The sequence below is a fragment of the Fistularia commersonii genome, chromosome 1 (genome assembly GCF_037954325.1).
Source record: "Fistularia commersonii isolate RoL2024-O1a breed Wild chromosome 1, RoL_Fcom_v1.0, whole genome shotgun sequence".
Lineage (NCBI taxonomy): Eukaryota > Metazoa > Chordata > Actinopteri > Syngnathiformes > Fistulariidae > Fistularia > Fistularia commersonii.
The window spans coordinates 6,070,058-6,095,405 of NC_141284.1; the positions used below are offsets into that span (position 1 = coordinate 6,070,058).

General features: G+C 42.6%; 1 protein-coding gene across 1 annotated transcript in view; it reads left to right on the plus strand.

Moving 5' to 3' along the window:
* arhgap39 (Rho GTPase activating protein 39) overlaps positions 1-25,348 on the plus strand; it is a 93,810-nt gene that overhangs the window by 51,041 nt on the left and 17,421 nt on the right. The window contains 1 exon segment of the mRNA XM_086146072.1: positions 12,921-13,355. Within this exon segment, the coding sequence (XP_086002198.1) occupies positions 12,921-13,355 (435 nt within the window).

The following is a 25,348-nucleotide window of genomic DNA, read 5'->3' on the forward strand; positions in this document are numbered from 1 at the left end:
GCGGGCTCTGAGTTATGGGGTGGACGGTCGCCCAAAGGTGGCAGATCGGAGGGGACGGGTAGGGACATGTAGCTTGACCATATCCTGGAGATAAGATGAAGCTGTCGCATTCACTCCCCGGTAGGCGAGCACCAGGGACTTGTACTTGATGCGGGTGGCTATCGGAACGACGACAATATCAAAAATGTTTGATGTCGTCATAAGCCCTAGGAAAAGATAGATCAAAAACTGTAAGATTACCACCTTACACTTCTCAACCGAGGTGAAGGGAGCGTGCTGCGACGCCAGTAAGAAACCAGTAAAACTGATTTTCAGTTTTAAGTCTGCAACTATGAAAATTGTTAGGTGTAAGCCCAGGGTTAAAGGCCTGGGCAAAGTGATTAGCAAGAAGGATCTCGGTTCGATTCCGACACGAGGCCTTTCTTTGTGGAGTCTTGCTAATGGGATCTGAAACAGTCAGAATGAGACGTCATCACCTATAATGCACCTTTTATGATGCATTGTATTTTGAAACAACACATATCTATCTGTATAATATCTTCATGCACTCAGTTCGTAAATCAGCTGTAAATTGTTGGCATATCATTTTATTGATTATATTTGACGTGCCGCTTTTTTGCACCTCTGGTTCGATGCTAAACTGCTTTTCGTTGCCCTGTACTTGTACAGTTTGGCCCGGAAATATTTGGACAGTGACACAAGTTTTGTTATTTTAGCTGTTTATGAAAACATATTCAGGATACAATTACAGGACTGTCTCAGAAAATTAGAATATTGTGATAAAGTTCTTTATCTTCTGTAATGCATTTACAAATACAAAAATCTCATACATTCTGGATTTTATTACTTTAATATTGCTGATTAGGGCTTACATCTTAAGAAAACTCAAAAATCCTATCTCAAAATATTAGAATATCATGAAAAAGTAATTTTTGTTTTTTCAATTGCATTACAGAAGATGAAGAACTTTATCACAATATTCTAATTTTCTGAGACAGTCCTGTATATAATCAATATGGGCTTAAAGTGCAGCTTCATCCAAATTGGAGCAAGGGTTTAGGAATTACAGCTCTTTAATACGTAGCTGCCTCTTTTTCAAGGGACCAAAAGCAAACGGACAATTGACTCAAAAGGCTGCAAAAAAAAAAAAAAAAAAAAAAGAAAACAAGACTGCATGGGCTCCTCCCTCCCCTCGGTAACCTGTCAGATCTTTTTAAGCATTTAAAAGATCTAGAGTTGATTCCAGGTGTGGCATTTGCATTTGGAAGCTGTTGCTGTGAACACACAACATGCGGTCAAAGGAGCTCTCAATGGAAGTGAAACAGACCATCCCAAGGCTGGAAAAAAAGAAGAAATCCATCAGAGAGATAGCAAAGATGTTAGGATTGGCCAACAGTTTGGTACATTCTGAGGAAAAAAAGAGTGCACTGGTGAGCTTGGGAAATCAAAAAGGCCTGGACGTCCACGGAAGACAACAGTGTTGGATGATCGCAGAATCCTTTCCATGGTGAAAAAAAACCCTTCACAACATCCGCTCAAGTGAAGAACACTCTCCAGGAAGTAGTTGTATTAGTATCTAAGTACCATAAAGAGACAGCTTCATGAGAGTAAATACAAAGGTTCACTACAGGGTGCAAACCATTAATCAGCCTCAAAAATAAAAAAAAAAAGCCATAATTGGCTTTGCCAAAATACACCTGAAGAAGCCAGCCAAGTTCTGGAACAGCAATCTTTGGACAGATTAGACAAAGATCAACCTGTACCAGAATGACAGGAAGAAGAAAGTTTGGAGAAGAATTGGGACAGCTCATGATCCAAAGCACCACATCTTCTGTAAAACACGGTGGAGGCAGTGTGATGGCACGGGCATGCACGGCTTCCAATGGCACTGGTGTTTATTGATGATGTGACAAAAGATAGAATTGAATTGTGAAGTGCATTTGGATATACTTTCTGCTTAGATTTAGCCAAATGCAGCAAAGTTGATTGGACGCCGCTTCTCAGTACTCATGGATTATGATCCAAAACATACTGCAAAAGGAGGAGTTTTTTTTAAAGCAAAGACATGGAATATTCTGCGATGGACGAGTCAATCACCAGATTTCATCTCAATCGGGCATGTAGTTCACTTGCTCAGGACAAAACTTAAGGCAGAAAGTGCCACAAACAAGCAACAACTGAAGACAGATGCAGTAAAGGCCTGGAAAAGCATCAAAAAGGAGAAAACCCAGTTTTGGGGGATGTCATCGCCTGCAAAGGATTCTCAACAAAATATTGAAAAGTTACATTTTACTTAGAGTTATGTTTACTTGTTTTATTACTTTTGAGCACCCGAAATGCCGAGCGTTTGTGTAAAAATAGCTACAATTCCTACATTTAATAACATTTTTGTTCAACCGCTTGAATTAAACCTTAAAGTTTGCACTTCAATTCTGCTGTAGTTGTTTCATTTAAAATCCAATGTGTGGGCGCGCAGAACCCAAATCATGATTGTGGCATTGTCCAAATATTTCTGGGCCGAACTGTGGAGACACAGACGGGGGGACGTAGTTCCAGTGAGTCCACTGAAACCTGTTTTAAAGAGGGTCGGCCGGTCCGACCCCCGTCACGCTGTTTTTTCCCGTCCTATGTGGGTGGCTGAACGGGTCAGTTTGTTCCTGCTGGCAGTGGCCACCTGGGTAATTTTCCCCACCGCCCCCTACCCCTCATGCATCCTTGTGTTAGCCCCCTAATGCCATTCATACCTTATAAAAGTGTTTTTGGGCTCCTCTGCTGTATCCCGGCAACAGTGTCACAGTGGTTTTCCTGGGAGAAATGCTCTGGCAGAAGAACGGCAGGCTGACCTTTTTAATAGGAGGAAGAGGAGCTGCCTGTGTCCCTCATCCCGTTGATTTATGGCGGTGGATGTCACACCGCGGCTTGGGCTAATTGCAATATCTGCCCAAAGCCTGCGCTTCTTACAGTCCAACTCAGGCAGAATTAAATGTCTTCTACCCCTTAAACATCCAAGAGACAGAGAACTTTTTTTTTTGTAGAACTAATACCCTTAACCCCTAATTACCCCATTATTCACTGGATAATTAACCCATAATTCACCACTCTCACTGAATTAAGACACCAGGCCCGAGCAGCTGTCCTCCATGAGTAGTCATACTGGTCCCGGTTTATAAATGAATGAAACTCGGGCCGCCATGTTAGCATCCATCACAGGAAACCAACGTGAGGTGAAATAAGGGAAAGAAAAAGGGTTTGGCCTCACTAAAAACAAAATCGAATTTATTACAAGCTTCGTAATTTATTCATCGATATAAATTACGGTTGAATATTTGACATGTGAAAGAAGACGTGAGTTTTTTTTTGATGAATTATTCAATGGACATGAGTTCAGATCTTAAAATCGTGCTTATTTTCCCATCGGTGTTTTGACACACACGGACAGACAAGGAGAGGAAACACATCTGTGTCCTGATGTACTCCATCGTCATACAGCTGTTGGAATCACTTTCACGTTGTATTTCTGGGCCGCAGTTGCAGAGCCTCATGTAACCCCTTATTTTCAATATTGGCAAAGAGAGGGGCTCAAAGTCCATCTGTTCTCGCCATCTCTGACTTGCTCAAATTGTCCAGTTTGGACATATTTGTTTCTGTGGTCAGGTGTTGACTGGCGACACTCTGCTTGCTCTTATTAGCAAAGCTGCTATCTTCCGTTGGTTAGCATTACTGACCTGCTCGTGCTAGTAAAGTGCAAACATTCTTGTTATACTAAAACTCCATCTTGCATAAAGTGCAAAGAACGGCATTTAAGTTGATGCATCCATCTGAACGTTTCTAGCATTTAAATTCCTTATCAACCAGTGTCATCTGCCATCATGCTATCACACCGTGGGGCGCTGAAATCTGTCCCTTTGGAAAGTGTAAAAATGAAAGTGCAGTTAAAATGCGTTCATATTCTTATCACGTCTTTTTTTTCTGTGATTAAAAATTAATAAAATGAAAATTATACACTGATTGAATTCATTTACCGCAACATCTCAATGAATCCTACCCTGGGCCAGTATTTGGTCGTTTCTCAAATAGCTCTCAAATCTCAAACCGGCAGGCTGAAGTTGAAGCTTCCGGTTGCAATGAGTTTGCAAAACTCTTTTCGGTGCACATTAGTATCTTCAAGTGTGTGTGTGAGCATTTTGTGTGTGTGTGTTTGCGCACGCACAAAGGCGGGGGGGAACTAAACTGGGTCGTTTGGAACAGCAACACATCAACCAATTATGGCCAATTAATCCTGCTATCTCCTCTCTGGATCTCTCTATTTAACCAGCCCGTTCTGCTCCGTTTGATTGCTATTCACTCTGACAGCTGATGGGCCATTTATTTCTCTTTCACTCTCTCTCTCTCTCACACACACACACACACACACACACACACACACACACAGGCGTGCACAACTACCCACGCTTGCACCCTAAGTATGCAGTAAGACATCCGAATAGAGATGACATAGTCACTTTAAAAAGGCTCCAAATGGGAGGAAGCTATCAATTGAAAATAGTTGTAGTAAAATTTGTGGATTTTGAAGTGTTCATTTTTCCTTAAACTTCACCAAAGGTTCTGAATTGATTTTCACAAGAAATTTTTAATTTTTTAATTTTTTTTAATTTTTAATTTTTTATTTTTATTTCTTTCAAAAACGATGCAACGTCTTCCAAAAGGAAAACGTGATTCCGATCTGCAAGTCAAAGGACATTCGTGTATTTATTAAGATATCCCTCAAATTGAGTTCAGAACCTCCCGTTCTCCTCTTTTGGGCGTCTCCCTGTTTGCAACCCGGAATGACTAGCGCTGTTGGCTGCTGTTTCTTCTTGAGGCGGGTGCATCATGGATAGGAAACATGTTTTCCCTCTCCACGTCAGTTGTCAGAGCAGTGGGCAGCACTGCATGGGGAGGTTGGGGGGCGCTAAGCCTTTAGCTGACAATACCACAAATGTGGACTCTTAACTGGGTGGCCGTCACTGCTCCTCCTCTTATATTTATACATATATATATATATATATATATATATATACATATATATATATATATATATGTATAAGACGTATATACAGTGCCTATCATAAGTATTCATAAGTATTCACCCCCTTGGATCTTTTACCCTTTTAGTGCTTTCATAAATCAATCGTGGTCCATAAAATTTGGCTTTTTTAAAACCATGGACAATTCGGACAAAGGTGTTTTATACCTCAATCACTTGAAGCACACCTACACCACTCAGGTGATCTTCATTTCACTAAATGTGAGACTATTGGCAAACATTTCATGGACCTCAATTGAATTAGACCATTAACTTAAAAAGGGGGTGATTGATTATGCAAACAATTATATTTCTTTATATATTTTTATTTCATTGACATTACTTTGTAGAAATCTGTTTTCACTTTGACATACAAGATTTTTTTTCAATAAATTTTTGTCTTAAAAAAGACAAATTTCATTGACCATGATTTATTTATGAAAGCACTAAAAGGGTAAAACATTCAAGGGGTGAATACTTATGATAGGCACTGAATATATACGTATATATATGTATATGTATACGTATATATGTATACGTATATTTATATATGTATATATGTATGTATATGTATATATGTATGTATATGTATATGGGTATATTTAAATATGAATATACACACACACACACACACATATATATATTATTTATATGTTCATTTATTAATGTATTTACGTATGTATTTGTTTGTTTATTCATTCAATTATTCATTCATTTGTTTTTTTGTTTATTTAATTTTTTTTTTTTTTTTAATCTGATTCAGACAGAATCAGAAATGCTTTATTAATCACCGCGGGAAATTGAGAGGTCTCAGATGCTCCATACAGAAATGATAACATATGTAAGGAAGACATATGTAAGGATATGTAGGAAGACATTAGCAGGGATAAAGAAAATGCAAATAATAAAGATAATAAAATGTAAGTGTGTCAAGGGGAAGTAAGTTACAAATAAATAGAACTAGATGGACAGTGAGATGAGAATAGGTGAGATAGTTGAGTAATACATATATATATATATATATATATATATGTATATGTGGCCCTATAATTGACAGGTGACAGGCCCAGATTAAGCCCCGCCGCTCTCCCCAAAAGTGGCCAGGATATGTCAGGATATATATATATATATATATATACATACATATATAGTTGCCACTGCACCCTTAACATATACTGCAATATTGATCCATATGATCTTCTGATGATATCTTATATCCCCTAATATAGAGTGTGTTAGTGCAAGGCTTACCGTTAAATATTCCAGATCAAAAAAATGACACTTACGGAACAGACATGTGGGGAAAAAAAGCGAGTAAATTCTAATAGCATTCATTCAGCATGTTCTCTCAATTCAGTTTTACTACTGTGGGGAAAATGTCACAAGTGAGAAATGATTCCAAGGTTTCGCCCTGGGTCCGACATGTGGGTTTCCTCACCTAAAATTACCGTGCGTAAAAAAATTAAATTGTAAGCAAAGGCTTGTGATATTGGGCTGGACATTGCCCTTCACTCAGAGGTCATGACGATGATGTCATCGTGGATGGTCCGCCCGGCCTGTCGCCATTTTTTTTCAGCTCATGTTTTGATCCCAGCAGATCCTAATGAATATTACAAGGGTAAAGTGAATATTTGATTCCAGCGACGCGGCAGGCTATTAAATCAGACTCATGAAATATACAAAACTATCAGTGTGGAGGTCTAATTAGAAATTGAATCAAGTACTTCAAGTACATTTTCCTATGAATGGTAAAGTGGAAGTCTTTTGTTCAGTCTTACGCAATGTCAATTCAACGTAAGCAACTTCTGAGATGCAAAATGCTTTGTTTTATCAAGTCATCTAGCTCAGGGGGACCATCTATTGGGGAAATATATATACATAAATATATATATCAAACCAAAAATGTTAAATCTTAGTCTCCAAAGCAACACAATAACATCCCTCCACTGTTCAGCCACCAGATCATACTCACTGGGATTAGGGATGTAAAGACAGTAAATATATTTGTTTGCATGGACACATTTTTTAACCTCGACCTTGATGGAAGTCACTGTGACCTTGAAGCGAAGGAGCCTCTACCTCACGCTCCAGTTTTCTCAGATGCAGGTTTTTGTTTTTTTTTCCTCTTCTCTCTCGCCTGTCCATCTCAATGCGCGCGCCGATGGAAAAACTGTTTCAATTTGCGAGTGCCGAACCGACGCTCATTTTTTTTTTATCCGTGCTGTGCTGATGACGGCGCCGATTGAATTTTAAGAAAGGCACAAAGCGAAATCGCGCAGAGACGCAATTTGAAAAATGCAGGCTGTTTTGAAGATCGGTCAAAATTAGGTTTAAATGCTTTTTCCAAAGAAAAAAAAGATGCAGTTGAATTGCTAATATTTTCCGTTTGCTTTTGTTTCGTTTTTTTTCCTGTCATTGTGTTCCTTTCAGGACAAATCAATTATCCAGCAGGAAAATACTGGGCAAATAATCAATAATGGAAGCGGTGATTTAGATAAAAAAATAGCTATAAAAGAACAATGCTGCTAAGCATTTCTTGCTGTATGTTATTTTACTCTGATATGTTTATGTTTCAAATAAAAACTTAATGTCGATTTGTAATTTCATAATCTCAATATAATCCATCAAAAATGCCAAGACCAGTTATTTTTTGACGTCCAACTGCTCGCCTTTTCTCCCGGAACACATCAATGAATCTGAAGCATCTCAAGTGGAAGCTGTTAGCATCTCCTTTGGGGACTATTTTTTTTTTTTTTTTTTTTTTTTTTTTTTTTTTTGTCACAGGTGGATGCATACACAGAGACCCAACAAACCTTAGTCTTATTATTATTATTACAGAAGAAACATCTCAGCCAATGACCAATGTCAGCAATGATGAACAGTGAACTGACAGAGGAGAAAGTATGTAGCGATCGCACATACATGTATGCAAAACACCAATTATTGCACAATTATTACACAAAATAAAACCGCTATTGCTAAACAGTATATTTGAGAATCTCAGCTCTTAGAATGCGCTTTCATAGATTGTCAGAACAGGTGATAAAGATTGTTGATCCCCAGTCGCGGTTCTCAGTAGACGTAAATACAGACTGAACCGGTAACCACCGCTGTGCTTCCGTGGCCCGCCGTCAGCAGGTTAGCTGGAAAATTTGTCTGGTCGGGTTCTGTGGTGGCCCTTGGTGTCGATCCAAAGATGTTGTCAGAGGACAAACACACACACACACACACACACACACAGAGGCAGCTGAGAGGCCTGGTGTGTGACTTGAATGACCCGAGTCCACCGCTGAACCCATTTGGGGTGACACGGAGACCGGCGCCCCTGCAGACAGTTCTGCTGCCTGTTGTTGACGCCGCACGATAAACTGATGCTCTGAAGGTCTTACAGCGACCACCAGCACAAAGACGGCCAGTGTGTGGTCCCATAATGCGGTGTGTGTGTGGGGGGGGGTAGGTATTTATGTCTCATCCTGGAGGTGTGTGTGTGTGTGTGTGTGTGTATACGTGCATGAGTCATATCAAAACCCCCTTTCTTCCCCTTGGAATACAAACAGCAGCATTAGAGCTGAAGACAAATGAGTGTGTGTATGTGTGTATGTGTGTATGTGTGTGTGTGTGTGTGTGTGTGTGTGTGTGTGTGTGTGAGTGTGTGGGCATATGCAGGAGCCATTTTATTGCTCATAATACGTGGTAGCTCTGGGTAATCCCTTTTTCTAATGTTGTCAGCTTGACGCCCATTAATAACCCACCACACTCCTTTATCTTCAATAGCGTCTGTTACTGAAGGAAATATGTTTGTTCTCTCGGCCTGAGCCGTTCAAAGCAGCCTGAGCAGAAAGGAGGAATCTCGTATATTTGTTTTTCTTGTCATTAAGGAGAATGAAAATTGAAAAACGAAAAAAAAAAAAACAGATTAATTGAAGCGCTGGAAGGAGTTTATACTGGCTCTGATTGAGGTATTTACAAATTAGCACCGTTTTACAGCCTCTGCCGGTTGGCAAGGGGTCGCCGGGGTCGGTTTGACTCCACAGCCGTCGATTCCTCGACGCTCAGCCCACTTCCTGATACTTCCCACCCTATCTGGCGTGTGACGCACACGACGCTTTTCTCTCCACACCAAAGTTTCTGAACTCAAACCCCCGCACACTCTGCCTCGCTTCGTTTTAATGAGTTCTAACCTCCAGAGAGCCGGGCTTAAGTTTGTTGTGCTTTTTTTTTTTTTTTTTTTTTTTTTTTAATTTCTCAGCCAGATCTAAAAAAATAATTTAAATTAAATGCCCTCTCAAGATAAGAATGATGGCCTTATATAGGGGACAGAGGATTACAGTGTCAGAGTTGAGCCGAGGAGTACTTAGCAGCGTAGTTTGTTGCAAATGTTAGCACAGTGTTGCGTTTATTGCAAACTTTCAAGTAAAAGCTGCATTTTTGCAACTGTTTCTGTAGAAAAGGAGAAAAGGCGTCTGGAGGAACCAAGCAGATAGGGTAGCGATCACCCCCGACTGAAATATACCCGTATGGGGACTCGGGGGTCATAGAAAATGAATATTGTGCTATTTATTGAGCTCCTACTCATTTTTAATTTAGTTGCGGCTGTGGTATTGTATGATTACAACTGTTGTTAATAAATACATTTAAAACCACATTTAATTACAGGTGGCGCAGTGGTTAGCGCTTCTGTCTCACAGCAAGAGAGTCCTGTTCGTTTCCGTCCAGGCTGGCCTTTCTGTGCGGAGTTTGCACGTCTTCAACTGAGTTCCCCAGTTTCCCCCGGCAATCCAAAAACATGCATTACATTCATAGGACACCCCGGATGAGTGAAGGGTTGTTTGTCTTTATGATGAATGGATGGGAGAGGGAATGATTGTGTTTTTCTACGTGACACATGAACGGTTGCGTGTCACCGTATGATGTGAAAATGCGAGAGCGAACGGTTGTATGTCTTTATGTGATGTGTGAATTGATGTTTGCAGATGACATCGTGATCTGTAGTGAGAGCGGGGAACAGGTTGAAGAAAATCTAGAGAGGTGGAGGTATGCTCTGGAAAGGAGAGGAATGAAGGTTAGTCGCATCGAGACAGAATATATGTGTGTGAATAAGAGGGACCAGAGTGGAACGGTGAGGCTACAGGGAGTGGAGATCAAGAAGTCGGAGGAGTTCAAGTACTTGAGGGTTAACAGTCCAGAGCAACGGAGAGTGTGGAAAAGAGGTGAAGAGACTGTTTCAAGCAGGTTGGAATGGGTGGAGAAAAGTGTCAGGGGTACTATGGGATAGAAGACTATCAGCCAGAATGAAAGGAAAGGTGTACAAGACTGTGGCGAGACTGCATGGACTAAAAACCAGTTACCATAACGAAAAGACAGGAGGCAGAGCGAGAGGTCGCAGAGATGAAGATGCTACTCTCTTTGGGAGGATGGATAGGATCAGGAATTAGTCCATCAAAGGGACATTATGTTAGATGTTTTGGAGAGAAGGTCAGAGAAGCCAGACTGAGATGGTTGGGTCATTTACAGAGGAGGGATAGTGGATATCTTGGTAGACGGATGCTGGAATTGGAGCTGCCAGGCAGGAGGTCTAGAGGAAGACCAAAGAGAAGATTTATGGACGCTGTGAGAGAGGAGGATACAGAGAATAGGGTTTGGTGGAGAAGGTCGATTCAGTATGAGTATGAATTTTCCCATGGGGATTGATAAAGGATAAGTTATAATAATATTATTATTTTGAATGAGTGTCAAACAAATCACTAAGAACTGCAGAAACAAAAGGACAGTGGAGTCGGTTGCAAGAGTTAAATTAAGTGTGAAAGTTTTCTTGTCAAAGTTTTCTCTCTGAAAGTGTGTGTGTGTGTGTGTGTGTGTGTGTGTGTGTGTGTGTGTGTGTGTGTGTGTGTGTGTGTGTGTGTGTGTGTGTGTGTGTGTGTGTGTGTGTGTGTGTGTAGGGGCTCCTGTCCCTTCTGGGCGATGTGTATCTCGGGAACATGCTTCGGGCAGTAGTTGGAGAAGAAAAGTCAAAACTATAAAAACCGAGCGGCTCATATAAGATTATTGGAAACCGTGTGTGTTTTTACTCCGCCTGGTCGAGGGAGGAACAAGCAAACAGAGACAGAAAATAATAAAAAGCAGATGAGTAATAAGTAAAATGAACCTGAGTAGATTAAATTCTACTTCCCGTGACTCCGGAGTCCATACACAGTGACTTAACAATGACAGGTATTTGTTTTTTAATTTTTTGGAAGGCAGAGTTTACTTTCCAGTTTTATTTCCCAGTGAATTCACTCGATTGTTTTCAAAATAGCAGGAAGATGCCTTTGGTAAAACGAATAGAGGAGAAATATTTTTAAATATTCCCTACCGACCCTGAGTGCAGGGTAAGCATTATAGATAATGATATCCTTAAATATTCCAACAGTGTATCCAAAAAGTTTGCATTTTGTAACAAAAAAAAAAATCAGTTGAAAAAAAAAAATTCAATAAATGACCTATAATCAAAGTAGCTTAATATTAGCTAAAAAAGGACATTCAGACACTGGCCAGTTCCCTTGTGCTTGAAAACTTTCAACTAATGTATAAACAGTTAGTAAATATTCACCACTATATATTGCTTTATACACTCAATGTGTAAAAGGAAACCCAAAAATATTTTCCTTTTCCTCCAAAAACTACCAGTGAACTGGTGACATTATGTTTCTTCTACATGCACACATACAGACACATTCAGAACTACGTGTTTTTTTGTGTGATAAATGGTCACATCTGATGTTGTGCAGGGTTTTGGAAGGGCACTGATGTGTTTTATTTATTTTTTTCCCGTGGCCTCCATAATGAGGAATCAATTTACGTTGCGGTCCGGTTTCGGTTCGAATCGTGGGTTGGGGTTTTTTACGGTTCCGTGTCTTACCACCTGTTGTTTGCTGTCTCATTAGTCCCGTTGTACTTCCGGCCCGTTGTTACTTCGGCCCTCATTAGTTCGCTCTGCTCTGTCTCGTCTTCCTTGTTTACTTTTTCTCCCAAGCCAATTCTCGGGTTCCACCTGTTTGCGAATGTTCCTGGCGAAGCTTTCAACCACTCTGCCGACATCACGGCAAGGTGCGTGTGAACGGAGGGGGGAAATGATGTCACAAAAGCACATACAAGGAGAAGTCTACATCGGCAGTTGAAATCCAGTCTATTTCCCATTTATGAACCGTCCCTCTTGCTTCTGATTGGTTCGTTATTGCTCCAACCGTGTCAAGTCGGCAGTTGGGACCATAGTCTTCAAAATGATTGACCGAAACCCAAAATTCTCCAGGAAGCATTTGGCGACAGCGTGGAGAAAAAAATCAGCTCTTTATCTGACAGAAATGCGGGAGGGCTTCTGTCTCGAAAGTCCAACGTCCAAACTACCGCTGTTATTATTTTTTTTTTTGTCTTGTGGATCTCCGCTGAACAGAACGGAATAGTGACGGCACGAAAGTCCAACCGTCCGGAACACTTCCGCTGTCGTTGTGCGTACGAGGCTCGACAAAACAGGAAGCGCATAAATGAGCGTGAGCGAAATGTCCCGGGTACATCTCAGAGTTGGATTAAAAGCGTAATCACATTACGGCCCTTGAAGGGGCTTTGCTGTAATTGAATTGTTGCCCAAATCATATTAAAGTTTTCATGGTTGGACACATTTTAGAAAGAAGCTTGTCTGTGTTGCGGCTGGCGTGCAGAAATACGCCCTGAGATTTGAGTTGATTCGATAAGAATCTGATTGAACATTGCGGGAGAGGAGTCCTCATTTTTCAACTCCGAAGAATAAACGTTTTGCCACCGACGTACGGGCCGATAATGCCGTGGCTTTTCTTAATCTGCATCGTCTCGCCCCCTGCAGGCTGGAGTGGGTGGAGATCATCGAGCCGCGCACCCGGGAGCGCATGTACGCCAACCTGCTCACCGGCGAGTGCGTGTGGGACCCCCCGCAGGGCGTTCGTATCAAGCGGACCGGCGACAACCAGTGGTGGGAGCTTTTCGACCCCAACACCTCACGCTTCTACTACTACAACGCCTCCACCCAGCGCACCGTGTGGCATCGGCCCCAGGGCTGCGACATCATCCCCCTGGCTAAACTGCAGACGCTGAAGCAGCACACCGACGTCGCCAACCCCCGGCCTGCCAGCGGAGGCGGAGGGGGAAGCGGCGGAGGAGGGAGGGCGTCCGCCGACAACAGCCCGGGTCGTAACAGCGGGGTCAGCCGTGAGGGAAGCACCTCGTCGTCCCTCGATCAGGAACTGTCCGACAAACAGGGTAGCAAAGAGGAGGGAGACAGGTGAGAATTTTGCTCCACGCGCGGTTAGCAAGGGCAGCGGCCGGTACAACATAGCGAGGGCTTTTAAAGAATTTCGTGTGCAGCAGAGCAGAGACGTCAAACAGCCGTTGGCCCCTTTTCCATCGCTCGCCGAGCCTCTGTGAGCTCCTTTTATTCAGCTCAAGGTCGGTGTTATAGCAGGGTGCAGCGGGGTTGGGGGGGTGGGGGGGGGGGGGGGTACCTCACCGAGAAGGTAGAGCAGTCTCCGTCTCATTTTATTTCTGAAAAAAATGACCTAGAGTGAAGATGCACAGGAGGAAAAAAAAAAAAAAAAATCACAGGTCAATTTGCTCAATACATTTTTTTGGGCATGATTTGCCAATTAAAACGTTTTGCAATGCGATGCCGCCGTCTGTGCTCCACGTTGATGTACGGCTTTACTGCAAAGGTCACCTCCAGTCGCTCGCTACTTCGGTCAATCAGCTTCTGACAGGGGGCTTAAAATATTTGTATTTAAACAAAGAGCATGCTATTTATTTAATTCCCTCTTCTGTTACATAAGAAGCCCTATCCTGAACAGTCGGCTGAGAGTCAGCTAATTTTATAAACACCATCATTTCTACGAAAGAAATATGTAAAAGAAAAAAGAAACCGCAAGACTTAATTGACATTGTGAAAGAGTTCAATAATGAAACACGTTGGTTTTTTTTTTTGTTTTTTTTTCATTTGAGAAGAAAACAGCGTGGCGCAGTCTCAACGCAGAGGTTTTAAGCATATTTGCAAGGATCTGGTCGAATAAATCCAATCAAATACAGATTAGTCTGCCGGTTTTGCCTTGCCGGTCGCTGGATTTCCCGGACGACGGGAAATCAAACTTTCCACACATTTTGCTTGAATAATCACCGCTAGCAATATTAGCGTCTGAAACTCCATAATAATAGCTGGTGAAGTTGAGTCTGACCATCATCATCCTCGTCAGACAACCGGTTGCCAAGGTTACAGCAGCATTGCAGCCTGCAGGGGGAATCTGTTTTACATCAGAAAAATATTGGAAAAGGCAGGGCAATAAAATCAGTCTTTTTTTTTTTTTTTTTTTACATTTGTTTATTTTTATTATGTCTAGCAACAAAATGGTACCCTTTGAGCGGGGCGAAGAGTCCAAGAGGTATTGCTGTACCGTCAGGCTAATGCCGCACCCCGTCTCTTCACCTTCAGATCCTCTCTTTTACGCCCGGTTTGATCCGTCTCCGTCTGGCCTTTGGCGCCCCGCTGTCTCTCGGCCCAGCCTGTCCCGGTTTGCTGTAATCTTCCGCAGTCCTCGGTGGGGACCGTGGCAGTTCCGATAATAATTCGCATTGTACACGCCTGCAACGGAACAAAGCAACCGCTTTTAAAGATGGCCGAAAACTCCGGCTGTGTGAAGCCCGAGGAAAACGACACGCAGAGTCACGCAGATGGTTCAGCTCCGATGTCCCGGTCTTAATAAGAAAGCAAAAAAAAGTGACCTGCTGATAGAGCCGGTCACTGCGGCGCTCAGAACGGCCCCGAAGTACGGAAGAGATGCATGAATTACCATGGTAATCTTAGAGAATTTGAATTTCTTGGCAGCCTGCCCGTGGGATTTTATGCGTTTTCTCGAAGCAAAGTTTTGTCCTTGGGTCAGGGTTCTGCCGGCACAAAGAAATTATTCGACAGCTAACGAGAAGAATCTGAAACTGGACCTTAATTTTGAATAGTGATGTCGAGAAATATTTCGCTTTTTATTTTCCCCCGTCCCAGAATGGTTTCCATCTTCAAACAAAACTGCCGATCATTAGAACAGTAAACATCTGCCTTTTCGGCGAGTTGGCCGGCAGCTGAGAAAGGCTTTATTTTCTAAAATGATACAGCATTCAGCAGGAAAATAAATGTGCGAAGTTGACCCGAGCCACCGAAATTGATTTGTCTCAGGATGTTTGAAAGAAAGGGCTGTTGCCTGCTACTGTTAAAAAAAAAAAAAAAAAAAAAAAATTGCAAGATGCAGGGTTTAACCCAGAACACTCACCTGTCAATCACACTCTCCCGTTCCTTTTAGCGGACAGAACAGAAGGTGACGCAATCATGCAATTCTCAAGAGGAATATGTCTGCCAGTAAACGCAAAGGGTATATTTTAAGAACGGACATTACAAAAAAAAATGTAAAGAGAGCGATTTCTGGATGCTCCGTGTTGGAAATGAATGAATGAACTGTTGAAGGAAATTTAATGCTTTAATAATCCTATAATGAAGAGCTGCATTTTATGTCTGCAGGCATGACAGGAATAATTATATTAAACAACAGAGAAAATGAAATAAGTTATTAATCGGCCCACTTTGGGGGGATCCAGCCTGTGCCAGTCACCTGTCAATCACAGCGCCACATCCAACCGTTCCCCGTCTCATTCACACCTACGGAAAATATTTTGGCTTCAATGAAGCTTCTGACATTTCGGACTATGAAGATGGAAGCAGAGAGAACCCACAATGAGATCTCATCTAGTAATGGAATCTGAATTCTTGTTTTCTTTTTTTTTTTTTTTTTTTTTTTTTTTGCTAAATTAAAATACCAATGGGTTCTGACACCAAAAGGACTGTCCCGGATCCTGCGTTTGGCTGCATGTGCTCGTCCCTCATTGCGAAACGGGGACGTTTCCACTTGAGGAGGTCAAGAAAGAACAGTGGACGCCTCATAAACCAAATAAAGCTGCAAAAGTAACCATGCACGTTACAAGTACCGGAGGCGCGAGTTAGCGAATATAAAAAAATAAAACCAAACAGGCAAACCTTATCCGGTAAATGCTGAAATAAAAGGACAGAACTGAAAAAAACTACTCGGCTAATTACATAAAAAGGCAGATTTGCAAGGTGAGGGCAGGCGGGGAGCTGATTGGATAGAAACGGCTGGGGACCGGCAGCACTGAAAAACACTGATTAACTGGCAGGTGAAAATGATGAACAGGTGGGAGGTAAAAAAAAAAAAAAAAAAGCTAGGACTCGAGGAAGCTAGATTAAGAAAATAAAACAAGAAATAAAGAACCCCTTCAAAGCGCGTCTGTAACATGGTAATCCGACGAGGTTCTGGAAAGGGAATACGGTCAAGAATTGAAACACGAGAGACTAAAACAGGGTCGGGAGGAAAAAAAGAAATAGCCGAAGAGCGTCCTGAATCTCAACTCAGACATATTTCCTGTGTGCAGGATAAACGATGGGAATATAAATTCAAGGTCATTATCATCAACACTCCGCCAGCCGCAGATGTTACCGCTTTATTACCTCAAACCTTGAAAGCGGGGTGTCGTGTGGTCAGTGTCGTGAGAACCAGCAGACCCGCAAGAAGTCATTTTCCCTGCGGCGGCACTGTTTGACGAGTACATGTCCACGTGAGCCGCCGCAGTTTGAGAACTGCTATTTGTTCATGGCCGCATTTCGGATCTTCATCTTTGTTAAACGGCATTATTAGAATCCCCCGTGCATGCTGCCGGTGCAACATCCTTGACACCCGCGCACCTGCCGTACCTGTATAATGCTATCACAAGCCGCTTTTGTGCTGTAGGAACATTTTTTGCAGTTCCTAGAACCTTTTCAGGAACTTTTTCAATGAGTCGGTCGGCATTGGAACCGGGACCTCTACTCCAAAATCCGTTTTAGCTTCTACTCTGACAGGGTGTTTTTACGCTTCCATAGGAAATAATGCTACATAGACTTTACAAGCTTCACAAGCCATTACTAGATGATTCTTGTGGTAACAGATTTTCAAAATCGACAGAACCACAGATGAAAAGGTCCAAGCTCTGCTGGCCCGCTACTCCGCAGATTTCCAGGGTTTGCAGCAGAACATGAACATTTTGGGCCTAAATATTAGTTAACCCACGACAGAATTTTCACACTGCTAAGCACATCAACCAATTTGATAGTGCAGGCTATTTCCTCCCCTTGGGGATCAACAAAGTATTGTGATTATGATTGCTTGTTTGTTTTCGAGTGAGGTGCATGTCGCAGAGCCGGTCCCATCCGTGGTCCCTTGCTCCCTGTGAGTACGCAAAACTAAAAGGTTCCCTGAGCGGGATAGTTCTTAGAACCGTGGCTACCAAACCCGTCACGATGGTGCAATACGAATCCGGCGGGGCATTTAACGTGCACACTGGGTGTCGGCGCGCTTTTTCCAGACACAAAGACGCCAGAACAGGTAGTTTATCACGGACCACGCTGCTTCCGCCCTGACAAATAGCCCCCATTGACCTCCGCGTGGCTCTACCTCTGTGCACACACCAAGGATCTTATTAAAGAGAGGCAGCGTGCAAGTGATGGAGAGGAGAGGGCATGTCCCAGATAAAGACGAGGAGGAGGGTGAAGCGAGGGGTGAAAGTTGTTGGCTTGCTTGTCGCTCTTCCTCTCGGTGTTTGTCCCTCTGTCTCGGGCAGTGTCGGAATTGCTCTCTGAATTCATTTACCGAAGCGGGCCTCGGGAACCGGCTCCGAAAGGAGAAGGGAGGAGCCGCGATAAGTACCGGCCTGCAAATAACGTGTGCTTTTATTTTTTCCTTTCCGCCCACGCGCACATCCACGGGCGCGTCAATTCCCAAGGTCGCTCGATTTTGCCAAAAAAAAAACCTAGGAATCAGAGATCTTCTTCTCCGGAGCCCCTTTTTTTTTTTACGCTGTCGATTCTGTAAAAATAACCAGATGGATGCAACGACTTGCTGGGCTTAAGCCAGTACCAAAGTGAGAGGCACCGGCGTCTCATACGCCGTTTTCAGAGGGAAACTTAGACTTTAATCGCGGTAGCCGTCTACAAAAGACACTCCTCCCAACCCCCTGCATGCAGTATTCTCCGCGCTGGAGAGCCCGGGACTGTGATTTGAAGAGTATTTTTATGCTTCAAAAACGCCCTCTTTGAAGAGAAAAAAACAGGCGCGCTTTTGCCAGGATGAAGGATGCAGGTGTAGTTATCTTCTGCTGTTGTAAAACGAAGCTGAATATATTAAGGCTTGTTAAAAAAAAGAAAAAAAGAAAATAAAGAAAAAGCACACGGTTTTCTCCAGAGGCCTGCCAAATATATGGCGACGTGCAGCGTTGGCGTGTCAATGCTAAGCTGCTGGCTGCTGACATGGCGTCTGGCGGATAATATAGGTTGTGTAGGTGTAGGTGTCCTCTGCGGTTCAGCGCCGTTACTGGCCGCAGCTGTGAAGCCGCCACAGTCGTCATGGGCATCATAAAGCTTCTGCAACCCCCTCCCCTTACTATAACCCCCCTCCCAACCAAAACCATTTTCTTTTTATAGTTTCTCCAGAACATCGCACCCATTCATTTCTCGCACGGCACCACCGGCCATCACGTTGATTGAGTATTGTGGTTTGCAGTTTGCACAGGTTTGCACAAGTTTTTATTATGATTATTCTGAAAATTTACTGGCTGCTGGATGTCTTTCCCCCCTGTCACACTTCCTGATTACATCTGTGTGTGTCTATTTGTGTGTGTGTGTGTGTGTCTAACTTCGTGCAGATTTCTGCGTTAAAGGTCATGGCAGGTGTCAGTGAAATGCGCCTCGTAAGCACACCCGGTTAGTTACCGTCTAAAGCAAGGGTCCCAGATTTGCGGCCCGCGGGGCGATTGCGGCCCCTCGGTACAATATTTTGTGGCCCCCTGACTGAAAATCAAATCTTTGTGTTAGTGCGGCCCGCGCGTTTTGACTCACATGCATCTGGGGGTTTTATACAGTGGGTTTAAAAAAAAAAAAAAAAAACGCCAAGGAAAAAAAATGAAAAAGTAACTCTGCAATGTATTTTTTGATTCAAATTTTGAAAACAAAATGATTTGTTGATGAAAAAACATCTAGTGACATTGTTAAAACCGATCTTTTCTTTTCTTATTTCTATTAATACCACAAAAATAACAGAAAAACACGGGCAAAATTAAAATGATTGATTTAATAACCAGAATAACCACCATTAGCCTTGTAAACATTAAACCTCCTCTTATACATGCTACCAATCAATTTTCTAATAAATTCTAATTGCAAATTTTCCCACGATGACAAGATTTTTTCTTTTAACTCAACAATATTTTTGAGGTGTAATTTCATCAATTCTTTTTTTAATATTTATTTTCAATCTGAATTCGTCATTGTATTGTATTTTTTAGAGGAACAGTTCATTACATATAAAGGTTTTTATAATTTACCTGTTTACCTCCGTTACACTAAACAAAGGAAAAATTTGGACTAAGTGTAACTTCTAGGTAATGATTTTACTGGCCCAATTGATATCAAATTAGGCCTTATGTGGCGGACCAAAATGAGTTCGACACCCCTGGTCGTAGACCTACAGTATGAGCGAGGCATTCAGAGGATTACAACCAGGATCCGAGTCAAAAGATAGACACACAAAAGCAGAGGATTTCCAGTGGTTTTGACCACAAAAGTGCAAAAAAAAAAAAAAATGTTGCCGCAAAATAATACAAGCAGACTCACAATCTTACCTTACTCTTCTCCTGCTGGATGAAGATCTTTCCCGCTTCCTGTCTGGTTCTCAGGCAGGATGACTTTGAATTCACAAGGTTCTGAATGAAAATGGTCCTTATTCAGACACTGATCCAGTTAAGACATGGAATACGAAAATGTCTCACTGCAACACGCCTTAATACTCATCCTTGTACTGACAGGCAGTATCTCATCATAATGGCAAATCTTTGATCTGTGTGTGTGTGTGTGTGCGTGTGTCTGTGTCGTGTGTGTGAGTGAGTGTCACAGCTGCAGACTATCAATCCAGATGGCTTTGAGATCTGCTCTCACCCAAGCTTTATTAGATGATGAAGAGCGTGTTGATCTCCTTGTCTGTCTCTCACTTCTTCACACACACACACACACACATGTATGCATGTGTGCACACACACATAAAGAGGTAGCTATAATTAAACAATGGATAATATGAGGGATGGTCACTGAAATCAATAAATGCACGATTAAGTAAAAAGGGGTGCCAACTTTGTTTTTACAGCTGGTTGTTGATGATATTGGATGATCATAATCAGTCCTATATCTCACCAGAGCAGCATCCCCGCAAATTACCCGAGTGTTTTTTCAAGCAATCCATGAAACGCGTCAGAGTACCTGCCTCCGAGGGCTGAAGGTAAAGTGAGGGGGCCGTGGGGTTCCAGTGCCAGCGGCTCGCAGTCAAGTGCAGCCCCTTCATTTCATGCTCCACGGCCTTCAGTCTCAGCCTTCCACCGCTACGTCTTCCTAGCCTAGCAACCCTGCAGCGTTGTCCGGGTGACCGCCCGAGCCGTTTGCGGTTGTGGCGCGAGTTGCTTCATGGTTTCGCGTAGAGCAGGTCCGGACCGTATTTGATAGAAACTCAACATTCCCTCATGAGCAGACGCTTTTTTGCAACAGCAGCAAGAAAGCCCGAATTTGAAAGATGGGGGATGTGTGAGGCTTTATAACATACCTCTTAGCCAAGCGTTACCCCACTTATCACACTTTGCCCCCCCCCCCCCCCCCCCCGAAAACAAAAAAATGGAAAAAATGATAGTACAGGACCGGCTCAGACAATTAGAATATTGTTATAAAAATCAACTTTGGTGCTGAAAAGGAATATTTAATATGAAAATTAAATAAATGTCAACAGGAAGATGTTGTGATGGGTGAGTCACTCCACCCTCAAATGACAAATTTGGGGTCTACAGGACTGTCTCAGAAAATTAAAATATTTTGATGAAGTTCTTTTTCTTCTGTAATGCGAGTAAAAAGACAAAAATGACTTTTTCATGATATTCTAATATTTTGAGATAGAATTTTTGAGTTTTCTTAAGATGTAAGCCATAATCAATAATATTAAAAAGAATAAAATGCCTGCAATAGTTCAGTTGATCTGTAATGAATCCAGAATGTATGACATTTTTGGTTTTGTAATTGCATTACAGAAGATAAAGAACTTTATCACAATATTCTAATTTTCTGAGACAGTCCTGCATGTATGTATATGGTTTTGAGATGGCTTTTTGGTAGAGTGGTCACTTCTGACTTCCGACTACTGGTGCTTCGGATCTTCGGTGACTGAATTGCGCTTTTTGTAAGTCACTTTGGATAAAAGCGTCTGCCAAATGTATGTGATGTAATGTAATGTATAGTAATGTAATGATAACAAAAGCGCTAGCAGTTACATGGTTCCAGCTCGCATGATACAATAGTTAAATAGATACAACTGGCCCCTCATTCAACGAAGAGCATGAAGAAGATCATTGGTCATGAGCAAGTACTCATCGAGTGATTTTGGCATTTGAGAAAATCTACTTGGAGGCAGGCGTTCACAGGAAACCAGAGCTGACTCATGAAAACAAACGCAAATTTGCAACCGCCGCTAGCTCTTGCTTTCACGTGCATTCTAACCTACCCTGCAAACAACTGTTTGATAGATTCGCAGATGTTGTCACGGCTCCAAAGAGAGAATTTAGCCGATACATTTTTGCAAGGGAAAGCTGGATTTAACCAGATTTAACAATCCCTATCCGCTCCCTCCCACTGCCTTCTATTTATTATTCTGTCGCTGTCCTTTCACATGACAGGTAATATTTGTGGTTAAAATACTCAGGGCAGTCTGATCCCCTCCGCAACCTCGGGATTGTGTGTGTAGAACAGACTGCGCTTATTAATTCGGGCAGATAATCAATTTACATCCGCCTCAATTCGGGATCTGCAGGGCTGAGTCAGACCAAAAGGAAGGATGTGTTTAGGAGGCTCACCCAAGATCAGTAAGGTATCAGTTCATGGTAGTGTCAGTTCATGAAAAGCCACTTCAGGCTGGGGGAAAAAAAAAGTGTCTCTAGGTGTTCAGGAAATAGAAAGGAAAAATCCTGGATAAGTGAAAAGGTGACAGGGTGACTATTCTTCTCTCTGAAAGGCTCAAAGTGTCCGTGAAGTCGGGGATTGGGGGTGAAATTGACCGAAAAATCACCTTCCATTTTGCCTTTGCGACAACCAGATCACTTAAACACCCCCTACCACCACCAACAACCATTGTTAAAATACCAGACGAGTGGATAATCCTTGATTCGTGTTCAGCGTTCTACATCCAGATGTAATCCGAGGCGTCTCTTCAAAAAGGGCTGATTTCATACGCTAGCAAACGGTTGTCTTAGCTTAGCAAATAACATCATGTCAGTTGGCGTTTTTGACTTTACAACGATGAGTCGGAGAGACATCGGGAGGAAGCTACGAGCTGACAGCCCTCCGCCGGAGTGTGATCCACCCAAGACAGCCTTCTGTCAAGACCCAGAGGAGAATCAGTGACAACATCTGACGCCATCTCGTCTAGCAGCTGCTATCTGAACGACAGAAATGTCCTCCTGATGGGTTCAAGCGATCACCTTTGAGCCACAAAGCACCTTCTGGCGGTTCTCGATCTTGATACGAATCCCAATCCCTAATCCGATGGCTACTCTTTCCTTGGGTGTCCGGTCGAAGGTTAAAGTTCGAGGACTCTCTGTTGCTTCTCTTTATTTGTACATTCGAGCTGTGAGCTTGTGTGAGCTTTTACACACAACCTTGACCCCCCCCCCCCCCCCCCCCCAGCAGTCTTCGCTCGTTGGCGCTCGACAGGTTTGCGCTCTGCTAACGATCCCCGAACTTAGATAGTTCTCCGATAGCCGGACTTCACTCTTCGTACTTGATTGGCATCTTAAGAAGTTCTGATCAATGCGAGATCCCTGCTCTCTTTCCTCCTCTTCTCTCAGTGTAGTTTGAGATCCTTCGCGGATTTTCGTTTCTTACAGCTGCGCACGGAGGCGCACACCCGCTCAAACACCCACACACGTTTATATAAGATCCATCCTTTCCATAGCAAGGTGTCGTATGTTTATACACTGCGCATATCGTCATTCACATAGTGTACAAGACTGATCGTTAGTTTCAGTCAAAGTTGCCTTATTCCAAACCATCAGGGACAACCTCAAAACCGACTTATCAGGTAGCGGATGGTTTTATCTCGCCCTCCTTGCCCCGCCGCTGCAGGGAGCTGTAAGTATGGATAGAATAGCGGCAAGGTAGAACATTGTGAAGTTTCGTCTGTCTCTCCTTCTGCGTCTTCCCTCCATTCATATTTCATTGCGTTTGTCCTTGATCTCCACAAACTGTCTGAGACGCAGCCCCGGTCTGAGCAGCGTGGCTCGCTTGACTTCTAAAACTAGCAGCAAAGCAAACAAGTCTCATGCTGTTTAGCTTACATTCTGCTCACATCAAGATTGTTGGAAAGTTTAACAGGCAGATTGTTAAATGTGAAAATAGGAGGAAAGATCTCAGGTAGTTACGGCTAGCTTTACGTTATTGCGTAAGTCTACGGAAAACATATTGTGTCTGAGATAGGAGGTTTTAGAGCTTTCCTTCATCCTAAAAACCAATTAGATGACTCACTTTTGGACCGTGTGGTTGTTTTTCTATCAAAGATGTAACTTTGAGTAGTTTCTCTGTAGAATACTTCTTTTTCCATTAAATGGATGAAATACGTTCGCTTTGTCCGCATGGAATTCGTTGAGTTATCGGACACAATACCATCAGATAAAGAGTTTGCTTGCTAACCCACACAAACATCATTGTCCGACTGGAAACACTGGGATAATTGCTTTACCTGCTCAACCTCAAATGCTTCCTGGCCACTTTAGCTCCTGTTGGCTCGTTTTTCACCTCGATTTAAAAGAGTCGTACTTCCAAGGGAGCTGCAGCGATCTTTCCTGAAGCGGGGCAAACTCTTTTGCGCGGCATAACACATTCGTTACCCTATAAGTCCTCAGAAAGAACCAGAATCATCAAATAAAGATGTGTTGAACAGTTAGCACATACTACCAATATCTGAAAAATTAGCACACAGCCACTAGCATTTATGCAACGGAATGAAACGCCGTATTTCCAACCAATAATGTTTTTTTTTTCCAAATCCTGCAAATGAATAGCCACTTTTGGACAGAAAAGTTCTATTATCATAGTTCTAAGAACTGCCCAGGTTGAATTTCCTTTTATGAACTTCCCCCTCTAGTGGAAATTTTTAGTTTTGCATTTGTAAAAAGGACTATGGAAGGGAACCAATACACGAAAAAAAATATCCAGAAAAGATTGCAGTAACCGCAAAAAATCCCTACAGTGCCAAAGAAGCTATTATAGATCTCATAATTAGACGTTTTTTCCCCAACTGTTTTTTTTTTTAACAAGAACCTATTTTTGGAGGACCAAGCTCGGCCCCCAACAGGCCACATTGAACCTCTAAAATCAAGGCTTGTGCATTATCCTTAGTAATCTAGGATTTCTGAAAAGGAACATTCGTGACTCTGTTTTTTTTTTCTTTAGCTCTTTGAGGGCAAGAGAAGGTCCAGACAATTAGATCGATTTGGCGGCTCTGGCTTAACGAATGTACGCGTTCAAACAAAAGTACGGGCTAGTAAAAGTTTTTTTTAAATGACTTGGATCTCGCCCTTAAAACCCACACACCCTTACTTTAAATATGATGTATTTTAATTTTATTTCCCCGTTGGCGGCGGGAATGAGAGAGTTAATGATCGATTTGTAGGTGCGGTGATGTGATTGACAGGTTTCCCTTGCCGAGATTAGCTCCGGCCTACGAAAACAACCCTGTGAGCAGGATAAGCGGCGCAGAAGATTCATGAATGAATGAAATGACGTTGTGGCCAGTTTCAGTCAAGACACATAACTCAAAAGGACTAGTTGACATTTTCACATCGTGGTATCCTGTTATTACAACCAGAACCCCCTCCCCTCTGCCCTGCCCTTGTTCCGTCTTTCCTCTGCCATTTTTCTTCCTTCCCACATGGGAATTGTTAGCGATTCGTCGTATTGCGATCCGCACGAGCAGGGGGAACTATTGAAGACAAAGGTCCTTGAGGATGTGCTGGTCGACGCCGCAGCGACACGGCGATGGATTGCAGAATTGATTCGATGGTTAAACGACTGTGAGTAATTTAAGGGGGGGGGGGGAACAAAGCTGATGGCGCAGT